The 21,192-nt window shown below is 43.2% G+C and overlaps 1 protein-coding gene across 2 annotated transcripts in view; it reads left to right on the forward strand.

Moving 5' to 3' along the window:
- The window catches only part of flt1 (fms related receptor tyrosine kinase 1), a 206,344-nt gene that overhangs the window by 138,931 nt on the left and 46,221 nt on the right, over positions 1 to 21,192 (forward strand). For both annotated transcript variants that reach the window (XM_067986006.1, XM_067986004.1), the window contains exons 16-21: positions 543 to 649; positions 5,533 to 5,668; positions 14,090 to 14,194; positions 15,383 to 15,496; positions 18,052 to 18,140; positions 20,125 to 20,284. In XM_067986006.1, coding sequence (XP_067842107.1) covers positions 543 to 649; positions 5,533 to 5,668; positions 14,090 to 14,194; positions 15,383 to 15,496; positions 18,052 to 18,140; positions 20,125 to 20,284 — 711 coding nt within the window. The remainder of the gene's footprint in view (positions 1 to 542; positions 650 to 5,532; positions 5,669 to 14,089; positions 14,195 to 15,382; positions 15,497 to 18,051; positions 18,141 to 20,124; positions 20,285 to 21,192) is intronic.

The raw sequence follows: 21,192 nt of genomic DNA on the forward strand, positions 1-21,192 counted from the left end.
AAATTCGACTTTAGCGGTAACACAAAATGGGAGATAGCAAGTGGGCAGCCCAAGGAAATCGGGCTGGATGTAAAACGGGCTGTCGATTCACTATTGCCCATTCTTTGCTGCCACCGATGTTGAATTTCACCCCCATTATCTTGACAACAATGAATAACTTATGTTGCCATCATCAGCTTATCACTGGAACTTGTTATAGACTGGCACTAGCCTATTTAGTTTGCTCTTGCTGCAAGTTAGTCCCATTTTATTTCCCCTCAAGTGGTTTCACCATGTGAGGAAGTGATAAACTTCTTTGTGAGTTTAATGCCTTTGCTCATCCAAGACGAATGCTGGATAATTAAATGAAAAAGATATTGAAAATTCTAGCATACATTTCACCAAATGAAATACATGAAAAGGAGAATAAAATTATAGACAAGACATTTTTTGTGCAAGCACTGTTTTCAAAAATAATTGGATGTACAAAATTCAAAGGTGCTTTCAAAAGTTTTAGAAGAAAATAGTTTCTATTTTTTCCAATGTTTACTGTGTGCTTCCAGGATCAACAGAGAATTCAAACCTGGAGCTGATAACCCTGACATGTACTTGTGTAGCTGCTGCACTCTTCTGGCTCCTTCTGACTCTCTTCATTCGTAAACTCAAAAAGGTAAGCCCCAATCACTGTTATGGTGGAGGGTTATAAGACCTGAATCGTTAACTTTTCTTCCTTCTTCCACAGATGCTGCCTGACCTGCTGAGTGTTTCCAACGCGCTCTGTTCTTTTTTTTCCAAGACCCAGTCTTCAAACATAAAACCTCAGGGTACAGCCTAATGGCCAGTTAATATCTTAGAGCTGTTTCAAGTGTGTTGGGCATTTCCGTGCTTTGAAATCAGCCACATTAAACTACAAAGCAGATTTTAAAGCACTAGTGATAACATAACTTTAATTGCGATTTTTTATTTTCTTCGCTATGTAGTTTCCCCAGTGTAAGGAGAAAATTATGTACGAGCCAGCAAAGCAAAAAATATGCATTGCTGGATGTATAGGTGGACTGTGTGCTCAGCTTCTCATAGCTAGAAAATGGTCGCTTATGCAACTCGATCCTCAGGGGGCAGCCACCTAACATCTGCCACTGGCAGTGCTGTGTTTGTAATTTAATGCAGAAAAAAACACCTCTAGAGATGATACTCCATGCTACTGCCAAAGTCAGCATAGCCGGCAGTGATAGCAGCATTACATAAAAGCAGCATTAATCTCGCCATCACATCAGCTGGTGATGGAAGGTTAATACAGGATCTGTAGTGAGGCCTTAACATGCTACATATTTTTGAAATTAAAGACAAATTAGCTAAATGGATTGAAGCCTGTTTTAGCAGTAGAAAATCCGTCCATCCGTTGTGTCCGCCCTATCAGTCTACTCTCAATCATCAGCAAAGTGATGGAAGGTGTCGTCGACAGTGCTATCAAGCGGCACTTACTCACCAATAAGCTGCTCACTGATGCTCAGTTTGGGTTCAGCCAGGACCACTCGGCTCCAGACCTCATTACAGCCTTGGTCCAAACATGGACAAAAGAGCTGAATTCCAGAGGTGAGGTGAGAATGACTGCCCTTGACATCAAGGCAGCATTTCACCGAGTGTGGCGCCAAGGAGCCTTAGTAAAATTGAAGTCAATGGGAATCAGGGGGGAAACTCTCCAGTGGCTGGAGTCATGTCTAGCACAAAGGAAGATGGTAGTGGTTGTTGGAGCTACTTCATCAATGACCTTCCCTCCATCATAAGGTCAGAAACGGGAATTAGGGGTTACGGGGAGCGGGCAGGATAATGGACATGAATTTAAATTTGAGGTTAGGATCAGATCAGCCATGATCTTATTGAATGGCGGAGCAGGCTCGAAATCCCCTCCTATTACTGCCCTACTGTTTTTGCACTTCAGAAATTTGCCTACATATTTGCTCTTCTACCTCCCTCTGACTGTTTGGGAGTCTATAGTACACTCCCAGTAATGTGACTGCCTCTTTTTTGTTCCTTAGCTCAACCCATATGACCTCATTTGATGATCCTTCTAACATATCATCCCTCTTCACAGCTGTAATTGTTTCTTTAACCAAAATTGCCACCCCCCCCCTCCTTTTTTATCCCCTTCTCTATCTTGTCTGAAAACCCTGTAACCAGGAATGTTGAGCTGCCATTCCTACCCCTCTTTAAGCCATGTTTCTGTAATAGCTAAGATATCGTACTGCCACGTGTCTATCTGTGCCCTCAGCTCATCTGCCTCATTCACTATGTTCCTTGCATTGAGGTATATACCTTTAAGCACTGCCAAACTCCCTTGCTGTTTATTTTCTAACCTTTGTTTCTTCTGCCTTCCTAAGTCATTTACTGATTTTCTGCCTTCTATCTTCAGTTCTGATTCTGTCCCATCAGAATCAGGTTCCCAACCCCCTGCCAAGATAGTTTAAACCCTCCCCAACAGCACTAGCAAACCTCCTTGCCACGATATTGGTCCTGGCCCTGTTGAGGTGCAACCCGTCCGGCTTGTACAGGTCCCACCTCCCCCAGAACTGGTCCCAATGCCCCAGGAATCTAAAGCCCTCCCTCCTGCACCATGTCTCCAGCCACGCATTCATCTGCTGTAGCCTCCTATTTCTAAACTCACTAGTGCATGGCACCAGGAGTAATCCGGAGATTACTACATTTGAGGTCCTGCTTCTTATTCTCTTTCCTAACTCCTTAAAATCTTCCTGCAGGACCTCATCCCTCTTTCTACCTATATCATTGGTATTGATATGGACCACGACCTCTGGCTGTTCACCCTCCCCCTCTAGAATGTTCTGCAGCCGCTCAGTGACATCCATGACCCTGACACCAGGGAGGCAACATAAAATCCTGGAATCACATCTGCGGCCACAGAAATGCCTGTCTGCTCCCTAACTATAGAATCCCCTATCACTATTGCTTTGCTGACCTTTCCCCTCCCTCCCTCCCCCCCCCCCCCCCCCCGCCCCATACAGCTGAGCCACCCATGGTGCTGTGAACTTGGCTCTGGCTGCAATCCAAAGAGGAACCCTCTCCCCCACCAGTATTCAGAACTGAATACTGGTTAGAGAGCGAGATGCACTCAGGAGACTCCTGCACTACCTGGTGGTCCTCCTTGTCTGTCTGGCGGTCACCCAGTCCCTCTCTGCCTGCACTCTCTAAAGCTGTGGGGTGACCACCTCCTGAAACATGCTATCCACATGGCTCTCAACCTCGCGGCACTGCGGCGATGCCAGCTGTTGCTCAAGCTCCAAAACCTGGAGCTCGAGCTCCTCCAGCAAACGACACTTTGTTTGCATCTGTGGTTGTCCAGGACACGGGAAGGTTCCTGGAGTTCCCACATAGCACAAAATGTGCATTCGACGGGTCTGAGCTGCCCTGCCATGCCTCGGTTTATTAGATTATTAACTGAACTTAACAAAAATAAACTAAAGACTTAAAAAATAACTCTCACCAGAAAAAGAAACTCTCACCAATCAGTTCCTTCCTTTGTGTTGACGTCACTTTGTTTTTTATTTTCTCTCCCTGACGCTCGCGCTCGGCTGCTCCTCTGCTCCACCACCTCAGCTGATCCTGCTCTCCTGACTCCCATCTTTTTATGGGCCGCTCCTCTGCTCCTCGGGTATTAAGGGTTAAGGAACCAAGGCGGGTGAATGGAATTAAGATACAGATCAGCCACGATCTAATTGAATGGTGGATCAGGCTCGAGGGGCTGAATGGCCTTCTCCTGTTCCTATGTCCCAATGGAAGTTAACGGTTTTGATAATGGGGCAGATGAGGGAGAGGAAGCTGAGCTCAGATTGAACAGGAATTGGTAACTGGGGAAAAATTGGGGCCAGAAGCATGTGGGGGCGGGGGCGGGAGGCAGGGCGTTGCTGCTGAGGATGGCCTTGGTCTTGCTAGCATTCAGCTGGAGGAGATTTTGGCTCATTCAGAGCTTGATACCAGACAAGCAACTTGAAACAATTGAGGAGGTGGCAGCATGTTGAGCTGAGGTTCATCAGCATACCTATGGAAAATACTTCTGGATAATTCACCAAGGAATAGTGAAGAGGAGGGAGCCCAGGATGCACCTCTGGTTACACTCATGGTGACTATGCACACAGAGGAGAAACCATTTACAGCAATGTAGTGCCTGAGGTGAGTCAGGTAAAAGCAGAACCAGGAGAGAGTAGTGCAGAGGGTAAATGTTGGAGGAGGATGAAATGATGTTGAAGGCTACAGAGAGGTTGAAGAAAATGAGGAAAGGTAGAGACAGCCATGTCCACAGTCGCACAAGATGTAATTTGTGACTTTGACTAACGGAGCCTCAGTATTGTGTTTGAGGTGGAAGCGAGATTAGAGGGACTCAAACAAGGAATAGAGAGAAAGAGGTGGGAGGATAGCTAAAAAGCAACAACATATTCCATGACCTTGGAAAGGAAGGGGAGGTTTGACATAGGGCAGTCATAGGAGAGACTGGATGGGATTTAGATGGGTTTCTTTCAGAGGAGATGGGGATGGGCATCAGATGAGTGGGACAAACTAATAATATCGGCAAGTATTGGAGAGAAGAAGTGAAATTGGGTGGTCAGCAAACGGACGCAATGAGGTCCAATTTCTACCCCAGTGACTCCTCAGCCTTGCATATTAGACTTGGTAATTGTGGAACTCTAGTGGATATTTGGGAGATGAATTTCCGCGGGGGTTCTCCCACTTGCCTGCCGTAACTTTGGCGGTGGAGCCACAAAAACCCTGCAAAAATAGTGTAAATGTCTTTCTCGCTGGTTTTCCGAAGCTTTGCGTCTCTTCCACCAAAGTTATGATGGACGAGCAGGAGTACCCCCATGGAAATTAACCCCCTTAGTTTTAAGATAGTTGGTTAGATGGAAACTGTGAAGGAATCCCTATTAAGTAGACATTCTGTGTACAGAACATCATGTGAAAAATCTGTAGATTTTTAATAGGAAGGCATCTTCAGAATCTGACTATTAAGTTTCATAAATTATTTTGTATTGAAATAGTTTTTAAAAACACAATCTAAAAATAACCCCGTGTAAACTATTTGTGGTTGCTGTTGTGCATTGATAATTTTATGTGGTTTTGCCTAACTAAAATAATTTTTAAAGCAGAGCTCTGATTGCATTCCTTGATGAAAACCCTTTGAATTTCATGTTTGCATAAAAGTTTCTAAATAAATAATTGTTCTTGTTAAATAAACCCTGACACTGCATGATTATTTTGTCCATGCCTGCTGGTTAATCAAGACAGTCTGACAGGGTACATAACTTACTGCTAATTAGTCCAGTGAAAGATGCCATTTAGGTTTGAATGGATCACACTGGTGGTTTTGTTGTAGTCTGTTGAACCTTGAAGGTTACTTCAGTGGAAATGCTTAATGATACAATGTTTTTCTTTCCAACTACTAACCATTAAGATGATGAGTATTGGCATAAAGACAGTAAAAGTCTACAAGACAAATATGAAGGTCCACCCTTCATGCAAGTGTTTTCTCATGTTTTGATTTACTAGCCTAGATCAGCAGAAATAAAAACTGACTACCTGTCAATCATAATGGACCCGGATGAAGTACCGCTCGATGAGCAATGTGAATGTCTTCCTTATGATGCCAACAAATGGGAATTTCCTCGAGACAGACTGAAACTAGGTATGAGCACAAAAATGTAATGCTAGTTAGCGCTGGAATGCTGGGTAATATATACTGGTCATAAAATTCTCAATGGTCAACTGTAAATTATTTCACAATAATCCCATAGTAATGATAGCACATTTGCTATTTATAGTGTGAACATCATCATACATCTTTGCACAATAATAGGCCGCAAAGGAACAGGGGTAGACCATTCAACATTTCGAGCCTGTTCCAACATTCTTAGATGATAGCTGATCTGTACCTCAACTCCATTTATCCGCCTTGTCTCCAAATCTCTTGATACCTTTACCTAACAAAAATCTACGGTCTCAATCTCAAAAATTTCAATTGACTCAGCATCCACATCCAATATAAAAGCATATAAGGGGAAGCACATGCTTCCACCTCTGTAATATCATTCATCTCTGCCCCTGCCTCAGTCCACCTGCTGCTGAAACCCTTGTCCATGCTTTTGTTACATCCCGATTCAGCTATTCCAATGCTCTGCTGGCCGGCCTCCCATCTTTCGCCCTCCATAAACTTCGTCCCACCATTGGAGACCGCGCCTTCAGCCATCCAGGCCTTAAGCTGTGGAATTCCCTGCTTAAACCTCTCAGCCTCTCCATCTCTCTCTCCTCCTTTAAGACGCTACTTAAAACCTACCTCTTTGATCAAGCTTTTGGACTCATGTTCTAATGTCTCCTTCTTTGGCTCAGTGTCAGTTTTTGCCTAATTATGCTCCTGTGAAGTGTCCTGAAATGTTTTACTATGTTGAAGACGCTATATAAATGCAAGTTGTTGTTGTTGAGTAAGAGGTTGTGATCACGTATGAAAAGGTTTTAGGCAGAAGTGGTAGTCATGGTGATAAAAGGTTGTAATAGTAGGGCACAATGAAGACATAAGATGGTAGTAAACATTTACATTTCTGGAAATTTGGTGTGTTTGAACATTATTCCAGAAAGGCCTCCTGTTACATGGCGATTTATGTTTGTAACAGTCCTCTCGCAGAGAGAATATTGATGATGTTACAGATTAGCTGAATGGTTATCTGAGATCAAGGCAAGGGATCATGAAGGGCTTTAATGTGTACTGGGGTTCATTTCTCGAGGAATAGAATACAAAAGCAGGGAGGTTATGTTAAATTTGTATGGAACCTTGGTTAGACCACACTTGGACTACTGTGTGAAATTCTAGTCTATATACTACTAAAAGGATATTGAAGCACTGGAGAAAGTGCAGAAGATTTACAAGGATGTTACCAGAGTTATCAGGAAAGATTGAGCAGGATAGGGCTTTTTACCCTGTGAAAGAGAAGATAAGAGGAGTCCTGATAAAGCTCTTTAAAATTACAAAGCGGTTCGATAGGGTGGTCGTGGAGAAACTGTTTCCACTTGTGGGTGATTCTACAACAAGGGGGCATAAATACAAGATAGCTACTAATAGATCAAATGAAGAATTTAGGAGGAATTCCTTTACACAGAGAGTGGTGAGAACATGGAACTTGCTGTCATATGGAGTGGTTGAAGCAGATAACATTGACACATTTAAGGGGAGGCTTAATGCAATCATGGGGGAGAAAGGGATTATGGGGGCAAGGTGGGAAGAAATAATTAGAGTGGGAAGAGGCTTGTGTGGTGTATAAACACGGGCTTAGACCAGATGGGCAGAATGGCCTGTTTCTGTGATGTAGATTCTATGTAATTCTATAAAGCTGGAGGCACCCTCTTTTTTGGAAGAAGTTAGAGATGAGCTCTTGCCTGATGGCATGTGCCACTAGCAGGTGTCAAGACCCATTCCTTTCTCTACTAGGATTCTTCATCATGAGCAGGGGATTGGCTTCAGCATCTTCTCCCTCTTCACCTTCTGTGCTTGGGTGCAATCCCTCGGTCGGGGTCAAATTATGCAGGATTCAGCAAGACACTACAACTTTTGGAAACCCTTGCTGGATTGTACTCTCGCTGACCTGTTCAGGCACCAGAAAGGGGACTTGAAAATTTTGATGGTCTATTTCGCAATATTCCTGGTAGTATCTAATGCCTAATCGAACCTGCTTTCTGCCTCTGTCACTGGATTCCATAAAGTTGTCATCAGCAATGGATGATGCGGGTATCCCAGATCTGGACTCATGTGGAACTGAATAGAGTCAGAGGCGTGCCTGAACAGGGCATCCATGAGATGACTAATGCAGAGATAAACTGCTGACAGACTGATGTAATTAATGTCACCAGATGCTGCCTGAAAGCATTTGGGTGCATGAAAGTTAAATGCTGTTAGCACCTTCACAGCAACAAACAAGGCAGTGGCCCTGGTGGAAAGAGGCTGCAAGTCAGGTTCCAGCAGCTCACATATCTCTGACAGTGTCAGGGGGAAAACACAGATTCCTCAAACACTGGCTGTATGAAAAATCCAGATAGATCCTCTGTGGTCTGTGGATCCTGTGGCACGGATAGCTCCAGGTCGGGTGTTGCCAGCAGGCATGCTGCTGCACTCGCCTGGCTTCCATCCTCTATCTCCTCATCATCTTCTTCCTCAAAGTATAGGAACAATGTAATCCTCAGAGAAAAATCCATTATTTTACTATGCAGATGTCCCTTTAAATTCTCAGCAAATTTCACAAAGTACCTTTAATGCTCAAAAACTGCAGCTTCAAAGTAGTGGAAATGACTCGTAGCCAAAACAGCATTGCAGAATCGCACCTGTGTGACCTGAAATCTTCCCGCCTGTGGGCCATCATGTATGCTCAGTACCACCACAGTGGCGGTGATTTGCAGGGGCAATAAGTGACAGGAAACAAAGGAAAATCACAGCCAAGCCCCCCCCAGTGGGGTACGCTTCCAGTGGGCAGATCAGGGATAAAGTGAGTCATGGGAAGGAAATAGTGGTGGCCATTTTTAGGGCTGGAGTTTCAGCAGAGGATCACTCTACCTCATTTTACTTGCCAGACTACCTCTACACTGTCCAAAAACAGGCAGTTTTCTTAAGGAAAATCTAAGCCTAAATTTTGGTAAGCTACTTGATAGTGAGGCAAGCCCGACACTATCCTCACCTGATATTTTCCCATAGGCATTTGCAGCAGTTGTTGATGGATAATTAGGAGTGGGAATCATAGCTGACTTTTCCCTTGCTAATTCAGGAGCACTACAGCCAATTATGCTGCCTTTAATGCTGTCCTGGTTAGAATCAGCTAACTCAGCAAAAAGGGGATTGAACCTGGGACCATCCTGGTCTGCATGGCTCAACCAGATATGTGTTTAAGAGAAGTCAACTGTATTTTGAACTCTCTTCCTTGCCAAAAAAAGTGCTTCCCTTGGTTCCTTGATGTATTTTAAGACAGGAAGTGTAAGTTATAGGTTAAACTGATAACAGAAGCATATTCCAAAGCTGTTCCTTTGGGTGAGACACACGGTTGTTCCCTGCATTTTATGGATTTCTGTGAGTTGCGTGTCACAGAAGCAATAACAGAATGTACTTAAGATGGACAAACTGGAGCCATGGCAGCAGTATTGGCTCCAGCTTCATTTTTTATTGGCACCAAGAGCCAAAGGTTTGCCAAATTAGCAGTAAAAATTACAATCCCTACAGCCAAGGTTATCTTTCAGTAGCATACTCAGCACACTTGTATCCCTTTTCCCTAGAGGTTAATTAAGTGGTAAGCAGGGTATTGCATAATTAACCACTTCTGCCAGAGAAGAGACTGGTACACCTCTTCTCACTGGGCAGACTGGCTTCTGAACATGACCCAGCCTACTGTGAAACCAAGATCTTGAGAATTCACAATGTATGCAGTCCACACCCCTGGCCCTGCCCCCTCCATCTCACTGTCTTGCAGGGGCTGGTGGAGGAACTCCTATATCTTTATGCCAGCCAATTTTCCAGTCCTTCCACTACAGTGGGAGTGCGCCTTGAGCACTGATGAATTTCGGCCCTCTGATGTCTATCTCCTCTTAATTGGATAAGTTGCTACTCTGTTATATCTCAAAGAATGAGGATAGTCCATTTATTAGACCAGAATTGCTAATAAATAGGCATTTGCAAATAAAATCATAGCATAACCGTTTGCTGAGATTTGTTCCAGTTATGGTAAAATAGCACTCCCCAAATGGCACTGACTTACTAACTTTCTTGAGATCTTGTTATTTTCCCTGTATGTTAATTAACTAATTTGTAGCTGCAGTGTGTCATGGTTTTCTTGTTACTAAATGTTTCTTGCTTATAAGTTGGAGGTGAAGGCACTCACAGTCAAAAAATAATGGAACCTCCTACAACAGCCATTTCAAAGTTTTTTCATTTTACACATCCAAACCCAAAAGCACCAGTTTTTATATAGCTGGCTCCTAGACTTTGTCTTGGAGTCCTGGCTCTATGATTGAATGGAACTCAGGGCTGATGAGCAAATGTCAGTGTCACTATACTTTACTGACCTTAAACTTTGCCACAGAAACTGATGGAATTTAAAAATCAACGGTGTGAGGAATTAAAGGTTTTCAGCAGTATTTTTATCTCCCACTTATAAGTGAGGAAAGTTACAAAACAAAACAAGGTTATTTTATTATTTTATTTCAGCAGTTTTCCTTTACTGCTATTGTGTTAATCTCATTACAGTTAACTAGTTTTAGTACAATTACAGCCACCAGTCTTAGCATATCCACATTTTTTTCAAGGAGAAGATGGTAGGAAATCCTTACAGCTGTGAGGAGGGATGATATGTTAGAAGGATCATCAAATGAGGCCATATGGGTTGAGCTAAAGAACAAAAAGGGGGCAATCACACTGCCGGGAGTGTACTATAGATCTCCAAACAGTCAGAGAGAGATAGAAGAGCAAATATGTAGGCATATTTCTGAGAAGTTCAAAAACAATAAGAACATAAGAAATAGGAGCAGGAGTAGGCCAATCAGCCCCTCGAGCCTGCTCCGCCATTCAATAAGATCATGGCTGATCTGATCCTAATCTCAAATCTAAATTCATGTCCAATTTCCTGCCCGCTCCCCGTAACCCCTAATTCCCTTTACTTCTAGGAAACTGTCTATTTCTGTTTTAAATTTATTTAATGATGTAGCTTCCACAGCTTCCTGGGGCAGCAAATTCCACAGACCTACTACCCTCTGAGTGAAGAAGTTTCTCCTCATCTCAGTTTTGAAAGAGCAGCCCCTTATTCTAAGATTATGCCCCCTAGTTCTAGTTTCACCCATCCTTGGGAACATCCTTACTGCATCCACCCGATCAAGCCCCTTCACAATCTTATATATTTCAATAAGATCGCCTCTCATTCTTCTGAACTCCAATGAGTAGTGTCCTGATCTACTCAACCTCTCCTCATATGTCCACCCCCTCATCCCCGGGATTAACCGAGTGAACCTTCTTTGTACTGCCTCGAGAGCAAGTATGTCTATTCTTAAGTATGGAGACCAAAACTGTATGCAGTATTCCAGGTGCGGTCTCACCAATACCTTATATAACTGCAGCAATACCTCCCTGTTTTTATATTCTATCCCCCTAGCAATAAAAGCCAACATTCCGTTGGCCTTCTTGATCACCTGCTGCACCCACGATGAGGGTAACGCATTTGATGTAGTGAACATGGATTTTAGTAAAGCTTTTGACTTGGGTCCCACATGGGATCCAAGGGAACGTGGCTATTTAGATCCAAAATTGGCTCAGTGGCAGGAAGCAAAGGGTAATGGTTGACGGGTGTTTTAGCGACCTGGAGGCTGTTTCCAGGGGGGATCTGCAAGGCTCAGTACTAGGCCCCTTGCTTCTTGTGGTATATATTAATGATTTGGATTTGAATGTGGGGGGCTTGATCAAGAAGCTTGCAGATGATACAAAAATTGGCCGTGTGGTTGATAGTGAGGATGAAAGCTTTAGACTGCAGGAAGATATCAATGGACTGGTCAGGTGGGCAGAAAAGTGGCAAATGGAATTCAATCCAGAGAAATGTGAGTTAATACATTTGGGGAGGGCAAACAAGGCAAGGGAGTACACACTAAATGGGACGATACTGAGAGGTGTAGAGGAAGTGAGGGACCTTGGAGTGCATGTCCACAGATCCCTGAAGGTAGCAGGACAGGTAGATAAAGTAGTTAAAAAGGCATACGGGATACTTTCCTTTATTAGCCGAGGCATAGAATATAAGAACAGGGAGATTATGCTAGAACTGTATAAAACATTGTTTAGGCCACAGCTTGAGTACTGCATACAGTTCTAGTCACCACATTACAGGAAAGATATGATTGCACAAGAGAAGATACAGAAGAGATTTACGAGGACGTTGCCAGAGCTGGAGAATTTTAGCTATGAGAAAAGATTGGATAGGCTGGGGTTGTTTTCTTTGGAACAAAGGAGGCTGAGGGGAGATTTCATTCAGGTATATAAAATTATGACTGGACTAGATAGAGTGGATAGGGAGGACCTATTTCCCTTAGCAGAGGGATCAGTGACCAGGGGCATAGATTTAATGTAATTGGTAGATGGATTAGAGGGGGGCAGAGGAGAAATTTTTTCACCCAGAGGGTGGTGGGTGTCTGGAACTCACTGCCTGAAAGGATGGTAGAGGCAGAAACCCTCAACTCATTTAAAAAGTACTTGGATGTGCACTTGAAGTGCCGTGACCTACAGGGCTATGGACCAAGTGCTGGAAAGTGGGATTAAGCTGGATAGCTCTTTTTCGGCCGGCACGGACACGATGGGCTGAATGGCTGCCTTCTGTAGCGTAACTTTCTATGATTCTATGAAATCCCTATTTAGAGGTCTGATGAAAGCATTGCTTTAGAAACATAGAAACATAGAAAATAGGAACAGGAGTAGGCCATTCGGCCCTTCGAGCTTGCTCCGCCATTCAATATGATCATGGCTGATCCTCTATCTCAATACCATATTCCCGCTCTCTCCCCATAACCTTGATGCCTTTCATGTCTAGAAATCTATCTATCTCCTTCTTAAATACATTCAGTGACTTGGCCTCCACAGCCTTCTGTGGTAGAGAATTCCACAGGTTCACCATCCTCTGAGTGAAAAGATTTCTCCTCATCTCAGTCCCAAATGTCCTACCCCGTATCCTGAGACTGGGAACCCTCGTTCTGGACCCCCCAGCCAGGGGAAACATCCTCCCTGCATCCAGTATGTCCAGCCCTGTCAGAATTTTATATGTTTCAATGAGATCCCCTCTCATTCTTCTAAACTCGAGTGACTACAGGCCGAGTTGACCCAATCTCTGCTCATACGACAGTCCTGCCATCTCAGGAATTAGTCTGGTGAACCTTCGCTGCACTCCCTCCATGGCAAGTATATGCTTTCTTAGGTAAGGAGACCAAAACTGCACACAATACTCCAGGTGTGGTTTCACCAAGGCCCTGTATAACTGCAGTAAGACATTCTTGCTCCTGTACTCAAATCCTCTTGCAATGAAGGCCAACATACCATTTGCCTTCCTAAATGCTTGCTGCATCTGCATGTTTGCTTTCAGTGACTGGTGTACAAGGACACCCAGATCACTTTGTACATCAACATTCCCCAATCTATCACCATTTAAATAATACGCTGCCTTTCTGTTTTTTTCTTCCGAAGTGGATAACTTCACATTTATCCACATTATACTGCATCTGTCATATATTTACCCACTCACTCAACTTGTCTCAATCGTCTTGAAGCCTCTAACATCCTCCTCACAACTCACAATCCGATCTAGTTTTGTGTCGTCAACAAACTTGGAAATATTACATTTGGTTCCCTCATCCAAATCATTGATATATATTGTGAATAGCTGGGGCCCAAGCACCGATCCCTGCCTGCCACCCTGAAAAAGACCCATTTATTCCTACTCTCTGTTTCCTGTCTGTTAACCAATTTTCAATCCATGCCGGTATATTATCACCAATTCCATGTGCTTATGTGGGACTTTATCAAAGGCCTTCTGAAAATCCAAATAAACCACATCCACTGGTTCTCCCTAATCTATTCTACCAGCTACATCCTCAAAAAACTCCAGTAGGTTTGTCAAACATGATTTCCCTTTCATAAATCCATGTTGACTTTGTTTAATCCCATTGATATTTTCTAAGTGTCCTGTTATCACATCCTTTATAATAGACTCTAGTATTTTCCCTACTACTGATGTTAGGCTAACCGGTCTGTAGTTCCTTGTTTTCTCTCTCCCTCCTTTTTTAAATAGTTGGGTTATATTTGCCACCCTCCAATCTGCAGGAACTCTTCCATAATCTACAGAATCTAGCTAACATTTTCAGATTTCTGTTACAGTATCTATATTTGAAGAGGAAACCAGTGCAAAAATCACTCTTGTCAAGTGGCTGGAACACCAGCTTATCTGAACTACTACACCAGTGCTCTGAGACTGATAATTACATTGTGAGCTCTCGAGAAAATGGGAATAATTCTTTCTGAAGTTATCTACTTATCTTTGCTTGTCTTGATCTACAGGTAAAGCTCTTGGCCGTGGGGCTTTTGGGAAGGTGGTGGAAGCTTCTGCTTTTGGCATCAATAAATCATCCACATGCAAAACTGTTGCCATTAAAATGCTAAAAGGTACTTGATTATTGAACTATCATAACAACTGCAACAGTTTAACAAATTTAGTACATTTAAAAAGTGTACTTGGAAAATGTTGAATCATTTTACTTTTGAGCTGAAAGAAAATGTGATCTTTTCATTTATGAGGATTTTGTCAGTTATAACACTCCATCTCTCCCTTCGGTAGCATCATTCATTAAGAGTCATTATGTGAAAATATTGCTTGCCTGTACATTCCTGTTTATTGAATGCAGCTTTATCTGCTTACAAATGGATATGTAATTGTGTCATGTAAGGAACAAGAGGCCATATTGGATCAGAGATTAAATATTTGAAAATGAGGGCTATTGTTTCAAATTCTGTTGTAAAATACTTTGGCTGCTAAATTCTTCAGTTAAGTCAGGATCGTACTTGAGGGTGGCTTCCAGCACTGACCCTACCTGAGATTGTGCAGTCAGTGGGTTGACAACTTATTTATGTGGGTCAGGTGGATGCAAACACCACTTTAGGTGCATCTCCAGTGCCCGCTTACTCATATCAGATGGCCTTGGTATCCACCCGCCCACGGGTGGGGGTGGTCACCGAGGCCCTCCCCCCCACCCCTCCTCCTGACTGTTAAAAAATCTTCAGGAAGCCAGATCACTGGTGCAGCCCTTGTAGAGGGCGATACGCCTCTATGCATTCAGCGTCTGGGCCTCCATAATTATGCCAGGTCCCTGTCCAGTCTGAGGAGCGGGAACTTCCAGTTTAGTGAGGCTCCGCCCCTGACCATCATTTACCTTATAAGGGGTGGATAGAGGTTGCGGCCCTTACAAAGCAACCAGGAACCTCCCAGAAACAGTGGAAACCTGCTAGGTCTCTACTGTTCCAACATACAGTTAGGGTGGACGATCAGCAGGACCCCTGAGGAATTTTGGGGACTGCGTGTTTGACATATCATGCATGTATCCTGTCTAAAGAGAAAAATAAGATAAAGAATGGAGTCTGCAAAATGACAAACGTTAGTTTTGTCTTAAAATTGATGATGATTACAGAATGATTCCAGTTCTTTATGTGCATGTTTCATATTTGCATTTATATGCCTGTGTATGACATAAAAACCTTTACTTGTTTATTCTTTTTAATTGATATGATATTGAAAACACCAAAGCTGAACATTACTATTTTAGTTCTTTAAGTTGTTTAATATTACTTTCTTCCCAGAGGGGGCCACACCCAGTGAATATAAAGCTTTAATGTCAGAACTGAAGATCTTGATTCATATCGGACACCATCTGAATGTGGTGAATTTGTTGGGAGCATGCACCAGACATGGAGGTTTGTAACATCACAACTGCCTTGACAGTCCATTGGAATTTAATAATAGCACAGAACAACATATTCATTAAGGTTTGGCTGCAAAATGACAGCTTATTTTTGTTAATGGAAAAAACCTGTGGCAAAATAAACCTCAGCAGAAGATCCCCTCTGTTTGCTGTTTGTAGCAAAACCATAAAAAAGCACATTTATGACCTTGCTGTAAATTACAAAAAGAAGAAATCTCCCCCATGTGTGAAAATTATTTTCTTTTTAAAAGGTGCTATTTTATTATCTCTCCAGATAATATACTTTTTATCAGTAACAGTAATGATTCCTACAGGCCTGGCAATACTAGAGCAGATGGTTGAAAGTGGAACAGTTCATTACTCATAAATATAGTCATGGTTATATGGTAACATAATTATTTTTGACGCCCAATTTCCAATTCTAGTTTGTCCATGGATACATAGATTGGGGTTGGTTTTAAAAATGAGTGCCCTGGACGTAATTAACATTTTATGCACAGGCAGCTTGCGCATTACGGGTCCCGAATGTCAGGCCACTTGCCTCACCAGCAGCGGCCCAAAGTTATATCCCTAGAGGGGGGTGGGGGTTGGAGTAGGCTATGGTGGGGGGCCGATCGTGACGAATGTGGAGTTGGGGGAGCACTTGTGCTCCCCCTGGCTCCACATAAAGGTTTTTTTTCAAATATTTTTTTTAAAACTTACATTTAGCTGTGGCTGCAGGGGCTGCTTTCCATTGATTTCAGTGGAAAAGAAAGTTGTCTGGGTTGTAAAACAAGCTGCCAATTCACTACCCCACCCCCCCAGTTTTGCGCTACAGCCATGCAACTTCACCTCCTATATTTTCTATATGCACTTAGAAAATATTGAAATGTTATTTGAAGGGCATTGGGGGAGGTTACAGATTCAGTTTCAGGTTCCAGATCCACTCTGCTTATTTGTTCCCAGTCCCAGCCTTGTTGAATGGATAGTCATCATGCAAAGGCTGAAGTGACGGAATGAAAACCAGATCAGAGAGGTGGCCAGCTACAGAAAGGTTTAGCTGAGCGCATGTCCTTTTGGACGCAAACATCAGGCCAGGCAGATGAAGAAAAGGGGATAAATATGCCAAAAATTAAGGCATCACAAAGTCCTTGGGGATGGGAGGATGCCCATGGGAAACAGTGGCCAGGATGTCAGCATTATTGCTTACTTTTTATTGGTAACTCCTGCAATCAAGTCCTCAATATTTGGATACCACTAACTTTACCCATATAGCTCAAAGGCATCGATGGTATATGATGCACAGTACAAATGCATATGATAACAACAGTATGAAAGGCATGTTCTAAAATAAGGTTCTTCAATGTTGATGTGAAAAATACCCCAATCTCTGTCGCATATCTAGGCCTTGAACGTCCTCATGATACAATCCTGGTGGTTATGCTGGGATCGCATCCACCAGTACCCTCTAGCACTGACCCCTCCAGAGTTTTCGGGTCAGTGGGAGGGCACCTAATTTACATCAGGTAGGCAGATAAGCACTGCTGCATACATCTCCAGGACCCACTGGCACTATGTACTAATCGACCGGAATCATAGAATCATAGAATCATAGAAGTTACAACATGGAAACAGGCCCTTCGGCCCAACATTTCCATGTTGCCCAGTTTATACCACTAAGCTAGTCCCAATTGCCTGCACTTGGCCCATATCCCTCTATACCCATCTTACCCATGTAACTGTCCAAATGCTTTTTAAAAGACAAAATTGTACCCGCACTTTTCTAAGTGCATCGGAAGATCCGATGCCTGTCTGCCCAGGCCCCCTTTGACCCTGGCCATTTCTCCCTATGTAAAAATCAGTAAATCTTTTAAGAATTGTTCCCTTTTTATGGGGATCCAGGCTGTTTCTCATGATATTTGTCCATGTAAGGGAGGAACAGAAGTTCAGCATGTCACGGTGTAAGATTAGCCATTCCCTCACGGATTTCATGTCCCTTATTTTTTTTTTTAAATTTATAAGCCGAATTCATTTTATTACATCTTCCAAAGCAAATGGTTGGCTTCTCAATCAGATACCATGAGTTTTGCAGTACATCTGAGGTTAAGCATTGAAATATGAAGTTTCTCTGCCTGGTCTTGGATCCCAGAATCCCTGTAGTTCCAATTGCAAGAAGTGAGCAGCTGAGGATGCTAGGAGTAGAAGCTGAGAGAAGAAACGTTATATATCACTGTCGAGCCTCAGAAACATCATACTAAGGGAACAGCCCCATCAGGGCACCAGTTGTTGAATGGTAAGTTTTAAAAAATACATGTTCACCAAGAAAGGTTTTTTGATCTTCAAGCGCTGATTATCCAAGTTTGTGATGCAGACAGAGAGCCTCTCCAGCCAGTTGTGCATATTGTCAAATCATAGAGAGCACACTCATGATTTCCCGGTGTGCACGAATGGCGGACAAGGCTCCCTGATGGAAATACAAACGTAGAAAATTACTCCATGTCTTAACCTAGAGTATTCTTTTAAAGAGTTACATTAGATTTACATTATGCTTTATTTTTCCATACACAGGTCCTTTGATGGTGATTGTTGAATACTGTAAATATGGCAACCTCTCCAACTATCTCAAAAGCAAGAGGAATAACTTTGTGCTGCACAAGGTGATTGCAAATTAAAGGTCTAATTTTTTTAATATTACTGAATTATTGAGCTGCCAACTTAATGAATGCAATGAATGGAAATAGACGTCCATGGGCAGTATTTTCATTCACAGCAGGGAAATTCTACATAATGCATCAGTTCCTGGACTACCACTTGCCAGCAGTTTTAAAACTTAAAACATAATATCAAGGAGTGACTGAGAGACATTAGTAAATATAAAAAATGGACTTACCCTGATTTTGTCTGTATTCAGCAGCTGCCAACGTTATGCCATTGCCATGAGTAGGAATTCACCACATTGAGAATCATGTGCAAGAACTTGTGTCCTGCCATAGGCCTAGAAATTCATTTAGGCAGTTTTCAGGTGCCAAATGGGCGCAGGAAACGACCCCTGCACCCAAAGACAGAGGAGGCCTGAGGATTGCGACAAATTGGTCCTCAGGCTTCATCTAAATAATTGCAGGTGGGCAAATTTTGGCAAAGTTGAGGAACACTCCTGCTCCTCCTGGCTCCACATCAATTGAAAACAAAAATTAAACTCACCATATCAGTGGCGGCTGCTGGCTAGGCCACATCTCGAAAACCTGGAGCAGGCCTTATGCCTGTTCCACTCAGGACAGCCCAATTTCACTGAATAGTCCTAAAACTGGCGTTAGGCCCTTCATTAACATATGCGAGGGGCCTGTTTTAGTTGGCTTCCTCGGACGCCTGGAAAATGGTCCGAGCAAATTGTAGATCGGACGTTTTTCAGGCGTCCTTGGGGCGCACGACATTAGTAACCGAAATAGTGCCTTATTGCGTCTATTTTATACTTATAAAACGGGAGCAACAAGGTCTAATTTCTACTCCATAGTATGTTTTCACAACAATATTCTGTGCAATCCACAGCTAGAAATGAATCAGTGGTATTGAAAAGCATCTAGAAACTGAATTTTTCCTTCCCAACATGAGCTCTTTTCAGTAAGCTTAGTAATGGCACCAGTGAAGGAGTTAGTCTTCCATTTAACTGCTTGTCTTGGCTGGGTAGTGAGTTGCCATAGCTGACGGGGGAGGGGGACAGGTAAAACATAGTAAAATATCAGGCGTTCACTTTAGCTGCTGTGTATTTTCAAAACATATTGGGCTCAATTTTAAAATGAAAGTCCGGGTGTGTTGGGGGCGGGGGGGGGGGGGGGAAAGAAAATCGGAGTAATCCGGAGCGGGCAAAATTCCCGGCTCCAACCACTGAAGAACGCGCACGACCCAGAGTCATCTGGGTGCGCACGCTGTTCCTGAACCCGGACATCCCGCCGACAATTAAAGCTGGCGGGATGCTATTTAAACAAGCAAATATACCTCATTGAGGTACTTAAGGTAGTCTATTTTTGGCATATTGAATAGTTTAAAAGATTTTGACCTTATCTGGGCGGCTTTCCCACAGCTTCCGATTCACGCCTGGTGAAACCAGACGGGAAGGGCCGGATCAGTCAAAAATAAACTAAATAAATTAAATGACTTTACATTTCCTATGGTAAAAAAATAAATAAATATACCTTACAAATGATGTCACCTGCACCCCCCTGCTCCGATGTCCGATGTCTCTCCGATGTCCGATGTCTATCCCCCCCTTCCGATGTCTGATGTCTTCTGCACCCCCCCTTCCGATGTCCTCTCCCCCCCCCCCCCCGATCTTTGTCTCCCCCCTCACTCTCTCTTGCAATGGCCGATGAGTTCTCTCTCTCTTTCTCCATCGCCCCCACCCCCCATCCCAGATGTGCAGCTCCTGTCGGCAGCCAGCCTGTCAATCAGGATGGCTGCCAGGCACGAAACCTGGAAGAGGCTTTAATTGCCCTCATTAGGGTTGCGATCGCAACCTGCTTACTTCCCTTGCGGGTTTGGCGCCCTCAAATCACCCCCCACACCCCCGCTGCCATCCCGCCGCCCTTTTAAAATTGAGCCCATTGTTTCTTTAAAGCTCTCTTCCTGTGTTCTACCTGTGTGTAGGAGACTACTCTGCAGACAGATCAAATTCAAGAAAAGTCCCCCATGGGCCTGGTGGAAGGTAAAAAGAAAAGGCTGGCTAGTGTCACCAGCTCCGAGAGCTCCACTAGCTCTGGATTTGATGAAGATAAAACTCTAAGTGATGTTGAAGAGGAAGAGGAGGGTAAGAACTGATTCCTTCCTGATTTCTTCCTGATTTACTGCCTTCAAAGTTATTTTTACACCGGACTGAGTATCTTTGATGTCCTTGCTGATTATCTATGTAATAAACATCCGTGGGATATTCTTAATAGGAGGAGACACACCTTTCAAGTTTGGAAAGGAATAAAAATACATGGTGTACCCTGAATGACAATTATAGTTCTTATCAGCCTATCTCTAGTTTTTCATAACAGGAGGGAGGAAGCCTCACCTTATTATTTTTCCACTAATCGTCTATGTGAGGTGAAAGGGTGTTGCAGGGAGTTACCAAACGTGGCAGGAAGAAAAAGAGAACATCAGCAGTAGTTGTAGCTTCAGTGCTGCCTTGTTCTGGACAATTCACCAAATGATCTGAAATGTTACTACAGTACCCCACCAAGGCAACAGCTGACCGGGAATGACAATATACTTGGGGGAAATTCAGATGTGGATGATGGGATTTATATCTCCTCATTGGGTCCACTAAAATATACTCAGTAATTTATGCTTCTCAAATCACATAATATCAATGCAAATCTCTACAGTTTTTGAGCAAAGTTGTGTTTGGGCATGCTTTAAACTGTACTATTTGTATTAAAGGACAACAAGGAGCTATTGAGTATTCAAACTCCAGTGATGTCTGGTGCAGAGTCACAGAAAAGTGTATTGTATTTCATCTCAATGAAATACGTGATATTGTTTGCCAAGCATTGCTAATTACTGCTCACCTATAGACACGGGTCTAGTTGGTTAAAATGTGACACTCACTGCCTGGGCTCACACATGAAGAATGGTCTGTAAGTGTGACCCTGAGCTTCCGGTCACTTGACACTTTAATTCTCCATCCCACTCCCACTCTGACCTCTCTATCCTCGGCCTTCCACACTGTTC

This window comes from Heptranchias perlo, chromosome 6 (assembly GCF_035084215.1).
Source record: "Heptranchias perlo isolate sHepPer1 chromosome 6, sHepPer1.hap1, whole genome shotgun sequence".
Lineage (NCBI taxonomy): Eukaryota > Metazoa > Chordata > Chondrichthyes > Hexanchiformes > Hexanchidae > Heptranchias > Heptranchias perlo.